Source organism: Pseudorca crassidens, chromosome 5 (genome assembly GCF_039906515.1).
Source record: "Pseudorca crassidens isolate mPseCra1 chromosome 5, mPseCra1.hap1, whole genome shotgun sequence".
Lineage (NCBI taxonomy): Eukaryota > Metazoa > Chordata > Mammalia > Artiodactyla > Delphinidae > Pseudorca > Pseudorca crassidens.
In genome coordinates, this window is record NC_090300.1 from 34,948,904 (window position 1) to 34,968,507 (window position 19,604).

Sequence of the window (19,604 nt, forward strand, 5' to 3'; positions counted from 1 at the left end):
CAACTCTAGTGTGCTTTTTATGATTCATTCATTGTACATTTATTAGTTGCTGGCTTATGTGCCAACACTGGTTTAAGGATACAGAGATAAATAAGTTTCCGGCCTTGAGTGAGACCCAGTGAATGGTGACGATATAATGTGATAAGTGCTATAATAGGAGAATGTGCAAAGTGCTTTTTGAACAAACTTGAGGGCTAGGAATTAAGGAAGGCTTCCTTTCCGAGGTCATATTTGAGTCAATCCTTAAAGAGTAAATAGTTTAGTGAATTCCCTGGTGGCACAGTGGTTTAAGAATCTGCCTGCCAATGCAGGGGACACGGGTTCAAGCCCTGGTCTGGGAAGATCCCACATGCAGCGGAGTCACTAAGCCCGTGCACCACAACTACTGAGCCTGTGCTCTAGAGCCCAGGAGCCACAACTACTGAGCCTGCGTGCCACAACTACTGAAGCCCGCGAGCCTAGAGCCCGTGATCCACAACAAGAGAAGCCACTGCAGTGAGAAGCCCGCATACCGCAATGAAGAGTAGCCCCCATGCACCGCAACTAAAGCCCACGTGCAGCAACGAAGAACCAACGCAGAAAAAAATAAATAAATAAATAAATAAATAGTTTACCATGCAAGGAAGGAAGAAGGACATTCTAGGAAGAGCAGATCACAGAGGAATGAGTAAGCAAGCATTGCTTGTTTTGGAATGGCCAGGTGAGAATGGAGTATGGAGTTTGTGGAGAAAGCTTAATGTTACAAAATTCTGGGGGGAAGGTGGGTGTGGGCTAGATTCTGAAAGGCCGCGTATGTCATTCCAAAGACTTGTGTTTTAGGGACTTCCTTGGTGGTCCAGCAGTTAATACTCTGTGCTCCCAGTGCAGGGGGCCTGGGTTCCATCCTGGTCAGGGAACTAGATCCCGCATGCCACAACTTAAAAAAAAAAAAAGAACCCACACGCTGCAGTGAAGATCCTGCACGCAGCAACTAAGACCTAGCGCAGCCAAATGAATAACTAAATAACTAAATAAATATTTAAAACAAAAAACAAAAAAACGAAAGAATTTGGGTTTTAAAGGCTGCTTGAAGGTTGAAGGTATTTTTTGTTTTTTGGTTTGTTTGGACAGTTTTTAGTTGTACCTTTAGGAAGGGTTTTGAAAAGAAGAAAGATCATCAGACTTGAGAATATTTAAATATGTTAAGTCGGTAAGTTTGAAATTATGAAAATATACAGGGAAGTGGAAATATGCAGGCTTTCATCGGATTTTATTATGAAACTTTTATCGAAAATTTCAGTATACAGGATAGAACTCTAATATATTGATAATACTTATCACCTAAACAGTTAATGGTATTCAAATGCAAGACTTCTGATACATTGTAGATCTTGCCATAAAATCTTAGCATCATCAAATTTTAGAGCTAGAAAGAACTTAGATATTTAGTCACTTTATAGGTTCAAGGAATGGAGGGGTAGTCTTTTTTTTTTTTTTTTTTTTTTTTTGCGGTACGCGGGCCTCTCACTGTCGTGGCCTCTCCCGTTGCGGAGCACAGGCTCCAGACGCACAGGCTCAGTGACCATGGCTCACGGGCCCAGCCGCTCTGCGGCATATGGGATCTTCCTGGACCAGGGCATGAACCCATGTCCCCTGCATCAGCAGGTGGACTCTCAACCACTGCGCCACCAGGGAAGCCCAAGGGCTAGTCATTTTTAAAGGTACATCATCATTATTACATTTTTTTTTACTCATATTCATCAGATTTGGACAGTTAAAATTGCTAATTGTAGTGGATGCTATGTATACACTACCCAAATCCCCACTTCAGGACTGAAGGACTTCATTTTCTTAGTTAGTGGGAGTGTTGCTGGGGTTGTCAGACTTCCCTGGGAATTGCTGTTGGCTGAAGAGAGCCACTCACCCAAGCTCACATCCCCTTCCTTGGAGTAGCCTGCACTCAAAGACTAGTCCATTAAAGACCTGGCTCCCATGTGCCACCATAGGACAACCTTGAAGAGCCCTCCCAGCTTCAGAGCTCCCTGTGGGGTCATCTGAGGCCTTCGTTGTGATACATCCCAGCCTAATTTGTTCTTCTGCCCCTTCCTTCCTCACCTGATAAACTTTCAGCACACTGACCTCTCTCCCAAGAGTTTCACTGCCTAGGAACCTGACTTCCAACAATGATGAACTTTAAAACTTCTTTGATTTGTAACAGATTTGTAAAGTTTAAAGCAGCGGTCTCCAACCCTTTTGGCACCAGGGACCGGCTTCAGGGAGGACAGTTTTTCCACGGTTGGGGGCAGGGGGGAATGGTTCAGATGGTAATGCGAGTGATGGGGAGTGATGGGGAGCGGCAGATGAAGCTTCGCTCGCTCGCTGATCACCTCTTGCTTTGTGGCCAGGTTCCTAGCAGGCTGTGAACCCCTGCTTCAAAGGATTTAACATCTACCAGTTTTTCATGTTTATGAGAAATATTCAGGTAAATGTTGAAAGAGTCACGTAATAATATAATGAAAGAAAAGGATCAATTTGTATAGTGCCAAACATACAGAAAAAAATTCTTATTAGAAAGAACATGTTTTGTAATGGAACAAAAAGGAACCTTCTCAAACATGTTGAACAAAGATCTTGGCATTTAATTGACCTCTCCCCGCCCAATCATTCATTACTAGTGTTTCTGCAGTTTCATTTTTATCACCTTTTGTAAATTAAAGGCCACCCGCTGCCCGCCCCGCTTTGAGATCAGGCTCACACGTTTTTATTGACTTTTTTTTTTGTTTATTGGCCTTGCCATGTGGCATCTTAGTTCCCTGACCAGGAATTGAACCCATGCCCCCTGCAGTGGAAGCATGGAGTCTTAACCACTGGACCACCAGGGAAGTCCCTTTATTGACTTCTCTTGAGAAAATTTAAAATCTGGACAAAGAATTTTTTTCTTTTTTGGTCATACTGTAGAAAATGGAAACGTATGACGTATATTTGAAACAAATTGAGTCAGATTGAGTCTATAAAAAAAGAGCCTTGCCCTTATGGTGCAGGAGAGATTTGCATAGCAGAAGAATCCAAGACTGCATTTCTGAACAAAATATTTGAAGTTTTTATGTCTGCAACATTTGAGAGTGCCTTTCCAAGACCAAGTGTGCCACTTGTCATCATTCATTGAAATGTTTTGTCATTGCTTAAGTTACTGTCCTCTCTTGGATTCAGGAGTTTCACAGCAATGTGATCTGGCTGGCAACAAAATTCTTTTTGCTGCTAATAAAGCTTTTTTTTTCCCCCTCTCTCTTCTTTTTCTGTATTTCTTTCTGTGTGACTGTCTGTATTTAGGTGGTCAGTACAGTTATTTAGGCCATTTGGAAAGGAGTGGCTGATGAAAAGTACATTATCTTATTCAGTAGTGATTGCTGAGGAAATCGGCTTTAGAATCAGTAACATAAGTGAACCTAGAAACTTCTTATTTAAGAATTCTACTTTTTTGAGTATTTTAAGATAACCAGTTAGTACTATTTTTTTAAAGTTCCTTTAGTAATGATTTTAAGAAAATCTCAATGAATATAATTATTATATTTTAGCAAGTGAAATTTTTCATTTTTATTCTTTTCCTCCTTTTGCCTTAGAGCTTTAATATAAGTATCTGGTAACCTTTAATTTTGCTAATCAGTTTTGATGTGGGTCCATTTGTTGGGAAGCAAATTTAAGCTGTGATGGAAAGCATATTTTATTGAGTTAGTATGTAGAAATGTATCTTATATGATATCCCTTCTGTTTCATGTTGCTTACATTATCAGTAAAAGCAGAAAACTGCTTTCTCTCTTTTGTAGGATACCACATATTTGACAGCTGTGGAGTTCTATACTGATTTTTTTCCCTCTTTCCAGATACTTTTCCGTATATACCATATATCTGAGTATCATAAGATTTATTTCTTTTTGTGAATTCCTTGACTGTTTAATACTCTGGTTTCCAAGAATGCTTCTTGGAGAAATGGTATGATTGTTTTAATTATTAACCGTGACCTGCCTGTGTGCATTTTTTGCTTTCTGATAGTGACGTTAGGATTTGTTTATGTGAGACTTGGCTAATTTTCCCTGATCCTGAAGTGTCATCTCATCAAAAACAAATAAGGCTTATAAAAAATTACTTGCATTATCTGAGGTTTTTGATTAGGCATTCCTTGTTGCTGTAATAGAAGCATTACCAGGAGAGGGAATTCTGGACGAGTGGTGGTAAATACAGAATGTTTTGATTCTGATCAGTGCTCTTTTTGTGCCTGTTAGAATTATATAATGCTTTTTTTGGTCAAATGACAAAATTAAGCCATTGAGATAGTTTAATTCCTTAAACCATTTTCTACTTTTTTCAGTTTTCATTTTACTGAAATTATTTTCATTGGGATCATTTCTTTTCCATGTAAGCTTTAGAATGAGGAATTGATTTTGTAGTCTCTCTGTTGCTGTTCACATCTAGTTTGTCCCTGTCAGATTTTAACCTTTTGTAGCTTTTGTAGGTTTTATTTTATGATCATTATTATTGCCAGGTCCAGTGTTCACAAGATCGTTTTTTAGTCATTCACTAAGTTTTGCTAAGCATTTTAGCCATTATTGGTTTTATTTTTTCTTGTGTCCTCTCTCCGCACTTCTTAAACTTAATTTCCCCCAGTCATCTGGTCAGGATATTAGTGGGGTTAAACACAATCACTGTACAAAGGAGAATAAAAGATCTTGTTTCAGAAGCAGTTAAGGCATAATTTACTTGGTAGTCTGCATGTCAGCATAACATTTATAGTATGGTCCACTTTTACCAATGGTATTCTGAAGTGAATGAATTACCAGCGGCTTTGTTCGAAGTTGGAATCAGTTATGTATTTAGAAGAGTTTGCCAAAACTAATCATATCTTTGTTTGCTTATACTAAGGAGTTGTGCCTATCCCTTGTATGGAGAAAGGGGCAAGCTGATTTGAGACCTACTTACAGTTTGCTTATTTATTTTGGTGCTGTGGGTCTCTCTTTCAAACTTAGGCTGCTTTGTAATTCTTGATGCTGTCAGTTATTCTTCTCAGGGGTAAGGATAAAGTGCGTGGCAACCAGTCCAAGTGCTACCTTTGGTCTATTAATACTGTAAAGTAGTGATTTGAATGTCTATGTTAAATCTGTTTAATAGAAGGAACGTTTTATGGCTAAAAAGTATGTTTACTGAGAAGAACATAACTTTTGAAATGGTTTTTTTTTTTATGTCAGAATTAAAGCCCTTTTCTAGGGCTTTAAGATTTTTTTCCCTTAAGTTAAACCTAAATTTGGTTTAAAATTTATTTAAATAATTGATTTTGTTAGGTGTGATAATGGCATTGCGATTACATAAGAAAATGTACTTTGTAGTGATATATACTGATGTATTTAGAGGTTTGCTGGGATTTGCTTTGAAATACTTAAGAACAAAAGATGGGTAGATGAAGCAAATGTGGCATAATCTAGATAATTATTGAATCTGGTATACATAGGTATATGAAGATTAATTATACTACTTTCTGACTTTATGAAACTACTATAATAAAAAGTTTCACCAAGCTAAGAGCATTAAAAAAATCTGATATTAAATATCTTAGCAAATTTCTTGCCAATATTTATGTATTCCCAGAAATTCCCAGAATGACTGTTGTGGTAATCTAAAATGAAATTTTAGTCTCAAATTATAATTGGGTGATTTGGGGATGGGAAAAGTGAAGGAGAGGGAGAATAAAAAAGGAATTAGTAACTTCTATTAAAGTGAAGAGTAAAAATGAAATTTAGTCTTTAGTATTTTTAGGGTCAGTATAGCATCATTTAGTATTATTTAAACAGGGCACATAATATCAAATTCAGTTAGAAGACAACTTGTATTGATATTATGTAAAGGAAGATAATTCCTGTGATATATTGCAGATTAAGAATTCAAGGCAGTGCAGTGGGAAAACTTTTTGTCATGAACTATAAATTTTTAAGGTCTGAAGATGTGTTTTGAGCAAGTCTTTTTGTACTTGAGTGTGAAACTATAGCGAACATGATGTAAGCGAAAGCAAATTAAACCTTTCCCCAAATACTACCCAGTTTTTATAGTACAGTCTGCCAGTAAGTGATGCACTTCCGCTTGACTAAGATTGCCCATCCATTTTACTTTCTAGTATAAGATGTATATTTACAATTTTAAAAGTGTTATCTGACATTTCTTAGTTTTGCAGGGAGGAGTTTCCTTAGGGACATGTAGTAAGTATATGGCTAACACTTACCCCAGCTCTAAGAAGCCTCTGAACTTTTTCTTTGTTCCTGTATCACTGGAGCTGCCTTTGTTGTGAGGTGTAAAGAGAACCCTCTGGGACGCTTTTGAGGGTTAGGATACTTAGCTGAGTGCATAAAACAAGTTTGCCTATAGGCATCTTTAATGATAGATTAAAATTTCAAATATTTGTGTTGAGGAATGGTTGGGCAATCCAGTAGGTAATATGAGACCACATAGTGGAAGTTCTTAGGAACTCATTGGTGGTGGAATTATGAATCAATAAGTGATAATTTTAGTGTTTTCTAACCTATTTTCAGTTCTTAGTATTAGGCATAGTCTCCTAAAATCTCGTAGAAGAATACACAGATGTGGAGGGTGTAAGTCCTTTAAAGATGTTTGGTACCTCCCGGGAGGTTTTGATTGACATGACTGGTGAAAAGAAAATCAGTGATGGAATGAAGGCCAGAAGAGGTAATCCTTACTTATCACTTAGCTTGTACAGTTTGCAAATCATTAGGGCTTATAAAATGATGACATTCAAATTATGTCATTCTTCATTTATTAGTTACATTATTCCCATAAAGAGAAACTTCTCATCTGTGATTTGGTTATTTGGTGGTTTAGCTTATATATAGGTAAGGTAAATCAGAATAAATACTTGCTTCTTGCTCTTTATTTACCAGTTTTCAAACTAATGAGCTGGTTCACTAGCGTCTGATTTTTTTTCCTTTTTTTAAAGGAACTCTAGAGATTTGAACATTTTAGGTGTGCTTTATATTCCATTGCATTTATGCATGCTCAGATTTTCTCATCTTTGGTCACTGGAAACCTCTGAGGTTTGCTCCTGAGTCCCTTTAATGTTATCCGGATCTTTGATAGTTTCCTTGCTTTCCGGCATAAGAAGGTAATCAAAACTCATCTCGTCTAACTTATGCCACAGATCTAGAATCAGCCATTTGTCCAAGAAGCTCTGATTCCTTTGAATAAGAAATTGTTTTTCAACATGGTTATCTGAGTTCATTGCCACTGTTGCCACGCCTTTTCAGTGTATAATATGTACTTTTAAGATGAAAACATGAGTTCATACTGATAAATCCAATTGAAATTCAGGACTACAGGATTTTTTACTTTTCACATCTTATGACTTCCTTCCTCCTACTAAAAAAAATATCTAGATTCTCAAGGACATCAGCATTTACTTTATCCTACAATTAGACACTAACACTTTATAATAACTATCAACACTACCACCAATAAATGTAATTTCTGAAAACAAAACAAGGATGTAACGTTAGAGTCAATTTTCTGTTTTAAAGTCATTTGAAGTAGTTAACTGAATAGTTATACCATCAATTTGATAAGAAATTACAGTTTTGGTACATTTTACTTTTGATCTGTAGGAATTTCCTTTAAATTTTTTAGTTTTGTTATATAATTATGTAAAATATTTACATGGTTTAAAAGTTAAATGCTACCAAACAGATTAAACCTAGAATAGTGAAATGCTGTCCCTTTTCACTTTGTTCAGTCTCTCCTTCCCAGTAGATGACGTATTTCTTTTTAACCTTACGGTTTATCCTTTTAAGCGTGTACACATCTCTCTGTATGTATTAATATCCCCTACAGCCTTCCTTAGATTAAGTCTGCTACTTTAAGGGATTCCTGTATTGGGTAGAAAGAAGGTTGGACTCTGTAACTACTGGGGCCTTGTCTTAAGGCGTTTTTATTTATTTATTTTTAGAGTTGTACAAGCATCAGCACGATATGATGTTAGAACATTTTAATCACCCCCAAAAGTTCCATTGTGCCCATTTACAATTAACCCATGCTCCTGCCCCCAGACCTAGGCAATCACTATTTCTGCTTTTCTGTCATTTTTAGACATTTTATATAAATGGGATAATACAATAATGTACTCTTTTGCATCTGGCTTTTCACTTAACACAGTGTTTCTGCACTTCATCATGATTTGGCTTGTACCAATAGTTCTTTTAATTGCTGAGCAGTATTCTTTTGTATGAATATACTACATTTTGTTTATTCACTAGTTGATGGACATTTGGATTGTTTTTGTCTGAGTAATGCTGCTATGCATATTCACAAACATCTCTTTATATGGATGTATATTTTCATTTGTCTTCAAATAGGCTCCTAGGAGTAGAGTTGCTGGTTTGTATGGTAAATGTTTAACTTTAAAAAAAAATAAATTTATTTATTTTTGGCTGCATTGCGTCTTTGTTGCTGTGCGTGGGCTTTCTCTGGTTGTGGCGAGCGGGGGCTACTCTTTGTTGTGATGCACGGGCTTCTCATTGCGGTGGCTTCTCTTGTTGTGGAGCACGGGCTCTAGGCGCGCAGGCTTCAGTAGTTGTGGCACCCAGGCTCAGTAGTTATGGCTCACGGGCTTAGTTGCTCTGCGGCACGTGGGATCTTCCCGGACCAGGGCTCAAACCAGTGTCCCCTGCATTGGTAGGCGTATTCTTAACCACTGCGCCACCAGGGAAGCCCTGTTTAACTTTCAAAGAAACTACCAAACTGTTTCCCAGTGTGATTTTCCATTTTCTATTCCCACCAGTAATATAGAAGGGTTCTGATTTCTCCACATTTTTGCCAACTCTTGGTATCCCTCATTTTGAGTTTATCCGTACTAGTAGGTGTGTAGCAGTATGCCATAGTTTCACTTTCCTTAATAACTAATTATACTGGCATATTTTCATGTGCTTATTATATATTTTCTTTGGTGGAATGTTTATTCAAATCTTTTGTTCAATTTTTAAATTGAGTTGTCTTTTTATTGATTTGCATAAAGTGTTTTTAATGTATCATGTTGTAAGCCCTTTATCAGACATACAGTTTGCAAATATTTTTTCTCAGTCCATGGATTATCTTCTCATTTTCTTAATGGTGACTTTTGAAGCACAAGTTTTTTATTTTGTGAATATCCATTTTACAATTTTCTTCCCCTTTTGTGCATTTGATGATGCATCTAATACTGCCCAGCCCAAAGTCATGGTTTTTTCCTGCATTTTGCTTTGCTTCTGAATTTTAGCTCTTAGATTTGTATGTGTATGATCTACTTTGAGTTACTATTTGTGTATATTGTATATGTTTATTTTTTGGCATTGGGATATCAAAGTGTCTCACACAGTGTGTTGAAAATACTCTTTTCCCCTGTTGAATTATTTGGACAATCTTGTCAAATAGATCAGTTGACCATAAATGTAAATTTCTTTCTGGACTCTCTATTCTGATCCATTGATTTATGTACCTATCCTTTTGCTATTACCATACTGTCTTGATTACTATGGTTATGGAAGATTGTAAAGTTAGTAGTGTAAGTCCTCCAACTTTTTTGTTCTTTTTCAACATTGTTTTGGCTGTCCCAGGTCCTCTGTGATTCCATATGAATTTTGGAATCATTCTGTTAATTTCTTAAAAAAGAAAAAGCCACGTGGGATTCTCAAAGGGATTATATTGAATTTATAGATCAACTTAGGGGAAAATTGCCATCTTGTGTGAGGCCTCTCTGTCTAACCTGAGCTTGTGTAACCTCAGGCTAGTAAGAGCTGAGCCGTTTGTCCTCCCCAACTGGCCAGCTTCTGACAAGTCACTTCCAGTGATAATGCCTCCATGTTTATGCATTGTCTTCTGTACTAAGTGGAATGAGTCCCCTTCCACCACAGCAGCTTCCGGTTCTCACAGGGTAACACTGATAGAGCTGGGTGGTAGGGTAGAACCTGGGTAGCCCCGGAACAGAACACCACAGATTCCCACTGTCCTTACCTGAAATCAGTTTTTCAAACATAAATGCTTCTCACATGGTTTTATGTCTTTGGCTGTGAAAACGACTCTTTGTCAAAAATTTTCAGGTTTATAGTTGCTTTTAAGGGAGAGGGTTTGCTGATTTCACTAGCTATAACCAGAAGTACTTTCTGTCCCAGTCTTAAATTATGTAATGTATATAAGAAAACAGGTGCTGCTTTGAGTTAATTACTATTTGTCCTGAATTGGGAACCAATGAGCAGTTGCTTCTTTGGGGAGCTAGTTGTTTTCTCCTTTTTAATTCATATGTATAGATCATTTATAGTTTAGGAGTTATATCAAGTTGGGGGATCACTTTCACTTTTATACTATATTGCTATACTTTGGATACTTGTGGTTCATGACCACGGTCATTGTGTATTCTGTCAGAAGACTTTGAGCCCAGTATTATACTCTGTTTTTTTTTTTTAACTACATTTAAACACTTCTTTCCATTGTCATTGTATTTTGATTTTCTATAAAAGAATTTAGTAATATTTCCTTTTTTAATAAATGAATATAGTTCTTTTCCATCATAACTATATTTTGGTCTTCTCTTAGTTTATGACTGGTATATACAATGAAATGGTTTGAAATTGTACTTTTTTCTGTGAAGATGCCATTGTACTGAATGATTAGTGCCCTCAAAGGATGTTTAATGGGGACAGGGACTAACTCTCTCTTGCTCTTATCTTTTTCCCATGTCTAACACAAAATAAACAGTATGACTGTGCTCAGTATGTTGTGGCATTACCAACAGTTGGGTTAGGTTGAGGTCCCAAGAGTTTTAAGCCTAGTTTGTGCTTTTAGTGACTGATCACCACCTCTTTCTAGCCTTTGGAGAAGAGAATAAGAAAGTGGACCAGAACATACTGATTTGGGGGAGAAACGCAGACTGAGGAAGATTCTGTTTGAGATAAAGGAATGGGGAATATGGCATGGAAGTGAAGTGAGCTATTGAGTATTTTTCTGTTTCCTGTAAGTTACATGTTTTGTTATCTGGTCTGGTGAGTTTAATCCATCTTAACTTTAATAGATTACTTATAATCTCAACTTCAGTATATGAAATTATAAATTCATTTTACTAAAATCTTTGCTTTCCTCCTTTTTCCTTCTTAGGACATTTGCTACAAGATCCTATTGCACCCACCAACTCCACCTGCCAACACTATGTCTGCAAAAGTTGTAAAGGCAAGAAAATGATGATGAAGCCTTCATGTAGCTGGTGCAAAGACTATGAGCAGTTTGAGGAAAACAAGCAGTTAAGCATCCTAGTGAACTGCTACAAAAAACTCTGTGAATATATAACACAGACTACATTGGCACGGGATATAATAGAAGCAGTCGACTGTTCTTCTGATATTTTGGCTTTGCTTAATGATGGATCATTGTTTTGTGAGGAGACGGAAAAACCCTCAGATTCATCCTTTACTTTGTGTTTGACACATTCCCCTTTACCTTCGACCTCAGAACCCACAACTGATCCTCAAGCTAGTTTATCTCCAGTATCTGAAAGCACCCTCAGCATTGCTATTGGCAGTTCTGTTATCAATGGTTTGCCTACTTATAATGGGCTTTCAATAGATAGATTTGGTATAAATATTCCTTCACCTGAACATTCAAATACAATTGATGTATGTAACACTGTTGACATAAAAACTGAGGATCTGTCTGACAGTTTGCCACCTGTCTGTGACACGGTAGCCACTGACTTATGCTCCACAGGCATTGATATTTGCAGTTTCAGTGAAGATATAAAACCTGGTGACTCTTTGTTACTGAGTGTTGAGGAAGTACTCCGCAGCTTAGAAACTGTTTCAAACACAGAAGTCTGTTGCCCTAATTTGCAGCCCAACTTGGAAGCCACTGTATCCAATGGACCTTTTCTGCAGCTTTCTTCCCAGTCTCTTAGCCATAATGTTTTTATGTCCACCAGTCCTGCACTTCATGGGTTATCATGTACAGCAGCAACTCCGAAGGTAGCAAAATTGAATAGAAAACGATCCAGATCAGAAAGCGACAGTGAGAAAGTTCAGCCACTTCCAATTTCTACCATTATCCGAGGCCCAACACTGGGGGCATCTGCTCCTGTGACAGTGAAACGGGAGAGCAAAATTTCTCTTCAACCTATAGCAACTGTTCCCAATGGAGGCACAACACCCAAAATCAGCAAAACTGTACTTTTATCTGCTAAAAGCATGAAAAAGAGTCATGAACATGGATCCAAGAAATCTCACTCTAAAACCAAGCCAGGTATTCTTAAAAAAGACAAAACAGTAAAGGAAAAGATTCCTAGTCATCATTTTATGCCAGGAAGTCCTACCAAGACTGTGTATAAAAAACCCCAGGAAAAGAAAGGGTGTAAATGTGGGCGTGCTACTCAAAATCCAAGTGTTCTTACATGCCGCGGCCAACGCTGCCCTTGCTACTCTAACCGCAAAGCCTGCTTAGATTGTATATGTCGTGGCTGCCAAAACTCCTATATGGCCAATGGGGAGAAGAAGCTGGAGGCATTTGCTGTGCCAGAAAAGGCCTTGGAGCAGACCAGGCTCACTTTGGGCATTAACGTGACTAGCATTGCTGTGCGCAATGCTAGTACCAGCACCAGTGTAATTAATGTCACAGGGTCCCCAGTAACAACGTTTTTAGCTGCCAGTACACATGATGATAAAAGTTTGGATGAAGCTATAGACATGAGATTCGACTGTTAAATCAGTGGGTCTTTAAACCTACCTCTGGTAGGGAAATAGCTACAGTTTTACGGCAGCTATGGTTTTGTTGGTTTAACTTGCCGGAGCTCCTGCATATAGATCACTTGTATCAAGTGTTTTCATTGCTAAGTTATATGTGTTAGTGTCGGGGAAATAGTTTGCAGATAATGGAGGAGTAACCCTACAACTATATGTCCTTAGTTCTTACAGAACCTCATAGTTTGAGAACAAATGCTGATGCAACTGATTTATACAAAACGAACTTTGGCAAGGAAAATAACATTAACCTCACTGTTTATGGTCATGCTTTGTGCATAATCAAAGTTTATGATTAAATGTAAGGAAGTGGTATCTAGTCAGTCCATAAAGATTGTGCTCATATTTTGTGAAAAAGTAACCATTAGTTTGTTCAGGAGACTCAGTGCTACCTTCAGATGCCATTGATGTTTCTCCTGTTGAAAAGCTGATGTGTCCAGCTCAACCTTTGTGCTGACATAATACCATTTCTAATCATGAAAATTGGCTACTGGTGTATGTAGCAGTTCTTAAATCAGCAGTATTATGAAAGAAAAATTGCCCCTCATTAGAATGTTGAAGAAATCTGTCTTTTAAAAGTGAACAAACTGAAATTCTGTCAGACTGCAGATGTTTTTAGCTGTTTATGCCACAAAACTCTTCTGAGTTGATCCCCATTTTTAGTTAAGTCTGACTCATTTCTAGGGAAAAAAATCCTTCACTTTGAGCAATGTTCTAATAAGATAAATGAAGTGGAGAAGAACAGTTCTATTCTGAAGGTAATTGAATTTAGACTATGGTATGTGACAGAAATTTTTAAAAAATTATTTAAATGTTTTATTTAGAAATTGGGATTTATTTAAAATAATTTTAGAATAATGCTCCAAAAGTTACTCAGATTTATGCATTATACCTATTGCCATTGGCCACTTCAAAGTGATTTTCGTTTCCTCTGTTTGCCACAGACTTTATTTTGAATATGCTTTTTTCTTTCTTTCCTTTTTTTTTTTTTTTTTTAGGGTGCTATTCATTGTGGAGACTTCTTTATAGAGGCCTAATAAAAATGCCTTTTTATGAAGCCTGTGCGTTTAGTTGGGTTTGAAGCTAGGAGGATATTCTTTAGAATACTCTTTTGCATGTAAAGCACAAACTATGTTTCAGTTTAAATGCACTTCTTTCCTGTAATTTTTATGGGGGAGATAAGTGAGTCACAACATTCTGTTGAAGGGAAATCTAGTCAGTTGCTTGAAAGAGCACAGCCCAAATAAAACAAGGACTGACTAGGTTGTAAAGAAATGACCTTATGATTTAAAAGAAGAGTTGCTGCTTTGACAGTGCTTATTTAAAGAAAAATACTGCTGGAAAATTTTCAGTTTCTACTACGTTCACCACCTCTCCTGAGATCTGACATATGTTGAAGTTATGTTTTGATTTGGCACACAGCATGTTCAATGATGGTTACTCACCTAGTACAAGACATGGAGAAGAAACCTTTGGACACAGAGCAGATGACACCTTCTGTTTTGTAGTGTATCCTGGTGTCATTTTCTGTGAATGTGGTCAGGTAGAGTTGTTTTTGTTGTTGTTGTTGGGTTTTTTTTTTTTTTTTTTGTCTCTTTTGGTGGGTGGGGGTGGGCTAAAGCCATAGGAAGAAAAATGTGATGTATGTGTCCAGTATGTACTATTTTGTTTTTGTTTTGCGAGAAGAGTTGAACTATTTTTGATAACAAGAGTAAATGGTGGAAAATGCTTCTTAGTTGTCTTGTCTTTATTTGCTTTCCAAGTTTCGGAATTTTATTTAATTCCTCTAAGTGTTAGCAGTGTCTTATGAAACATGTATTTGCCTAAAGTTTGTAACAATTTTGTGTTGGACGCAGATGCCCTGCTATATAAACTTGTAAATCTGTTCTTTATTCACTAATGATCACTGCAAAAATGACTAGAAATGAGATTGTACACATGGATGATTAGGATAAATTTTGCAAATCTCCCAAATTTTCCTAATATTATGATTTTAAAATTCCTTGAGTACTTTATTGATTCCCAAGTTTGATAATCTTAGTTTTGTGTTTTTTGATGCATGGGAGGTTGGCAATATAGATAAAGTGAAAATCATTAGTATGTGAGGGCCTTGATTGTTATGTAATATTGCCAATGATGAATTCAGGTTTTTTTTAGCACAAGTTTCTCTTTTTTATGCTGGTATTCTCACTGCCACACTTTTGGAAACCTGTATTACACCTTAAATCTATCAATAAATGTTAGTTTTGTAATTCTATGTTGTAGAATACTGAGGAGTTTGGGATAGCACGCTCTGAATGGCCTGTATTATATGCATTTGGGGAAGAGTATTAATTACAGTGCCTTGATTTTTGCGTTGTTTTTCTTTATACCGTGAGTTATTTTAGGAATGCTGACCAATGGCTAACAAGGGATGATTGAGAAATTATTACTGAAGTAACTGGATTTACTTCAACAGGATTTAAAACCACCAAAACAATAACAGCATTTAATATGACTCATCTTCACTTGTTCTTTTGAGTCCTTGTAATTACCATAAATGATCCAATGATCTTTCACCTTAGGTGACAGAAGTTTTAAAGCTGACAGTTTTAGAGCTAATCTTTTTGATTAGTTTCCATAGGTCTACATCTCTAAGCAGAGATGTAATACAGTTCTAGGATAAAGAATTCCTTCACTGTGTTCTTAGTTTTCTTAAAATAACTCATTGGTGACCTCGCTGAAGAAAAGTAAAAGTTTTAACAACCGATGAAAAGTAAAATTTCTTTTCCCGTATCATAGGCAACAAATATAAAATGCTTTAGAAAATACTAAGTTCAAAGTATAGAATGGGAATCTAATGTGTGGATGGTACTTTAATTTTTCTCCCTTATTTTTAAAAAATTAAGTAAGTTTTAGGTATCCAGATAACAATTACACATTCTTTTAAAAGAATATACTATATATAAGGCTTAAAGTCTCCTTTGATCCCTGTGAACTTCTCACTTCCAAACCCAAATTCCTATCCCCAGAGGAAATCACTTTTCATTATGAGGTGTTATCCTTCCAGATCTTTCTTAAAGTGAATTTTTTTTTTTTAATTTTATTTATTTATAGCTGTGTTGGGTCTTCGTTTCTGCGCGAGGGCCTTCTCTAGTTGTGGCAAGTGGGGGCCATTCTTCATCACGGTGCGCGGGCCTCTCACTATCGCGGCCTCTCCCGTTGCGGAGCACAGGCTCCAGACATGCAGGCTCAGTAATTGTGGCTCACGGGCCCAGCCACTCCGCGGCATGTGGGATCCTCCCAAACCAGGGCTCGAACCTGTGTCCCCTGCATTGGCAGGCAGACTCTCAACCACTGCGCCACCAGGGAAGCCCCCAGATCTTTCCTTATAAAGTTTTCCCAGGGGTTCAAAGAGTTATTCTCTTTGAAACTCAAGTTTGTTTCTAATGCTACTCTTTCAAACATAAAAATGAATTGCAAGTGTGATTAAAACCAAAAGTGTGTAGTGATTATCTTAGTTCATATTTGACAACTTTATTTAGTTTTGCAAAAAGGGAAAAACAAAAACAAAAGTTAAATCATGCAGGCTTCTCCACCCAAACACACCATAACATTTCCAAAAGTTGAGCAAATGACTTCTCTCATTTGATCAATCTAGAGTTTTATAAACACTTTGAACAGTACACAATGACATAGATAAGATGCAGGGAAAATATACAGAATTTCATTAGTTTGATTACCTTGGCAATGTTATGCTATGAAACTCATTTTTCATTGACTAGCATTAAGATCATACCCTCAATTTAACTTTTATCAAGAGTCTTGGATATTGTAATAACTTGAAATTTCCAGTTGGGCAGTAATGATTATATTCTGCATGATCTTTACCAGAAAGTCAAATATATACTATCATCTTAGTTCCTCAGAATTCACATTTCTTACATTCAATACTAAGAAGGGAGTACAGTGAAACACATTCTTATGTCTGAAAATGTGATACTTTGGGTAACCTAAATTAAAAGCACTATCTTAAGTGGAATGATATTGTTAGCTGTACTTTTATAATAACTGTAGACTTTTGAAACCAGTTATTGACCAAAGTGAAAGAGGACTTCAGTAAGTAGAAACAAGGTCAAGTACAGCTATGTAGTAAAAAAACCAAAATCAAATGTATATTGGAAAACTGAATTTTTGCTGAGTCTTAGAAATAGTTTAGATCATTATGGCTAATAAAACCTTTAAACCATATCTGGCTTCTAACAAAATTTACCTTTTTTTTTAGCATTTTTATCTGAAAATGTAAAGTTGCTTTTGTTCCCTGGTAAAGGTTGGATGGGATAGACGGTAAATTTCATGTACCACATAAACACTTTTAATCCTAATAATTTACCAGTGTGTTTAGATTATTTTTTGTAGTGTTTCCAAAAAATTTAGTCACTTTTAAGCTTTTATTTATTCTTTGTGAACTGTTAGAAACTAACTTTTAATACTTTCTGTAATAGTTAAATGGAAGGTCAGTTCTGATCATGAAGGTAAAATAACAGGAAACTGGGAGGATACTGACAGGAAGGATTGCTAACTCTATTAATAACTACACTAGTTGATGGTGCATTTCCTAAATTCTCCTTTTCTCCACTTTTTGCCTACCACAGCCCAAGGTTTGATTGTTTCAAAGTCTGGCCATCACACCAGCAAGGGAACCAATGTGGGGTGCAAAGGAAGCTACTCTGACATTTAGGACTTGAGGTTAAAACAAAAAATCCAGGAGAAAACTTGATGACTTTGACAGAAGTGGATATTAAAAAGTTTCTTGGGGGTTTCTTTTATAGTGTCAAATTTCCATCCTTTTTAATAGTTTATTTTCAATTTTATCTTCAACAGTATTGCGGGGCTTGGCTGCATTGTGGCTTGCTGAAAAATGTATTCTGTGTTGACCACATCTACCACTATAGTAAACATGAAGTTGCTTTCCTTTATGGGTGGCATCACTGTTTTCTTCCATTTTTGTGATAAATACTGAAGTGGATGCAATATTTGAAATAGTTTCTTTTCAACATGAAGTTAAGGAATAATGTTTAGATTGAGGCCTTTACTGTTGGCCTAGTCTAATATTTAGTGATGAATATGTCTAGTAAGAATTTTCATATATAATTATTTAAGTCTTCAAGTAGGTCTTCTGATATGAAGTATAGATGGGACATCAACTAATTTTTAGATTAATCACTCAATAATTCTCTACAAATGTTAGATGAGTTAAAAGGAAACTTCCCCCCCCCCCCAAGTGTGAGTCATATTCTGTACGTGTCTTCAGTTAACAAGTTTTTCTTCAGATTTTATATAAGATCCACAGTCAGGATGGGGAGGGATTATTTAGAGCTTGCCAGCAAGGTTGGAAGGCCCAGTGGTTACAATACCTGAGGATGTAAAGTGACTAGCAGTTTGGCAGGTCATTGTGAAATTAGATTAAGTTCAAGATCTTTGAACTCCAGTACACATACAATTAAAAGAAGTCTCTGAGATGTTTTGGCAGTGCTTTTATTACCAGGGCTAATTCAGTTCTGGAGGCCCTGACTGCTTTTTCAAGTTCCAGAATTTTTTGACTCAAGTTTTCTGCAAGTGAAGGCTTCTTCTGGGCTCCATAGGAGCCCTGATGGGCCTCAGGGATGCTGGACAACAGAGGCAACTCCTGCTTTTGTGCAGAGAACTGTGCTTGACACTGTCCCCAAGAGATCCTTGGTACATTCAGGGGTGAAGAGTGCTGATTCACAGACGTTGGAAGGTGATGTATATCTTACTTGCTTCTGAGGAAAAGCTCTGTAAGAGGTTTGAGGCAAATTGGAGGAGTCTCCCAAACTGGGTATGTGTATCCAGAGCTATTGCTCAAAAACGTTAAAAAAATTCCTAGTGCTGCAGATAACGCACTTGCAGAAATCAAAGCCTTTAAAAAGCAATATGCAAACTACAGCATCTCTTCACAAGAAAAAAACATTTAAAATACATATCTCCCTTTCATGTAGACATTGGCAGCTATTCTTCATCCACCGACTGAAGCTTTCCACATTTCTCTGAAAGGCTTGAGGTCACTATTTTATTGCCTTTGTTTCCAATTTCAGAGGGAGAGGCAGGTTCCTCTGTTTCATAATCTTCAAAGGAGCTGAAAGAACAGCAAAAGTGAGTTACTGATTTTTTTAAAAGAAAGTTTTAATGTTTGGGTAGAAGTCAGTATAGCAAACTAGAGACAAGACCAGCTAGCAGAAATACCCTGAGTTGCTAAATGGTAGCTGTGAACAACTGAGCCACCCTGGAGGGGACAGTGCTCTGGAACAGAAAACACATTCTTCTCCCTTCCCTGTTACTTACGTTGAAAACGGGCTGAATCAAGCCTTCCCTAGAGGCTTTGATGGGAATGAGAGCATTATGGATGAAGCTAGGTTAGGGAGGGTATGAGGTCTGGAAAGTATGAATTTTACATGAATGCTTTCATTGGTGGCTTCCATGCGGAGTGGGGAACTTTCTCTCAAACAGTTTTATAGCCTTCCATGGCTTCCAAGAAGTACGTTGAAGATGTATATCTGTGTGTACATAGAGCAGATTAAAGTCCACTCATGGGTTTCCCTCCATTCTTTGCAGAACTCCACAGCATATTCCCTCTTTAGAGGTTACTTGTATTTCCTGAGTTCCATATCCTCCAGGCCACCCCTCCTGGCTATTCCAGGTAGGGATGACAAAATATTTTATCTCAGAATGATGGCTGCTTCATCTATGCAGAAATTTCTGGATATATGGTCCTTTTATTAAAAAAGGTTCCAAGACTGCCTGGTGATGAAAAATATGCTGAGGCAG

General features: G+C 37.0%; 2 protein-coding genes across 7 annotated transcripts in view; one reads left to right on the forward strand and one right to left on the reverse strand.

Moving 5' to 3' along the window:
- Window positions 1-14,507, forward strand: part of MSL2 (MSL complex subunit 2) — a 36,623-nt gene extending 22,116 nt beyond the window's left edge. The window contains exon 2 of the mRNA XM_067737742.1: window positions 11,152-14,507. Within this exon, the coding sequence (XP_067593843.1) occupies window positions 11,152-12,743 (1,592 nt within the window). The 3' untranslated portion in view covers window positions 12,744-14,507. The remainder of the gene's footprint in view (window positions 1-11,151) is intronic.
- Window positions 14,508-16,270: 1,763 nt separating this feature from the next.
- PPP2R3A (protein phosphatase 2 regulatory subunit B''alpha) overlaps window positions 16,271-19,604 on the reverse strand; it is a 222,791-nt gene continuing 219,457 nt past the window's right edge. For all 6 annotated transcript variants that reach the window (XM_067737736.1, XM_067737738.1, XM_067737739.1 and 3 more), the window contains one exon: window positions 16,271-18,915. In XM_067737736.1, the coding sequence (XP_067593837.1) occupies window positions 18,789-18,915 (127 nt within the window). In that variant the 3' untranslated portion in view covers window positions 16,271-18,788. The remainder of the gene's footprint in view (window positions 18,916-19,604) is intronic.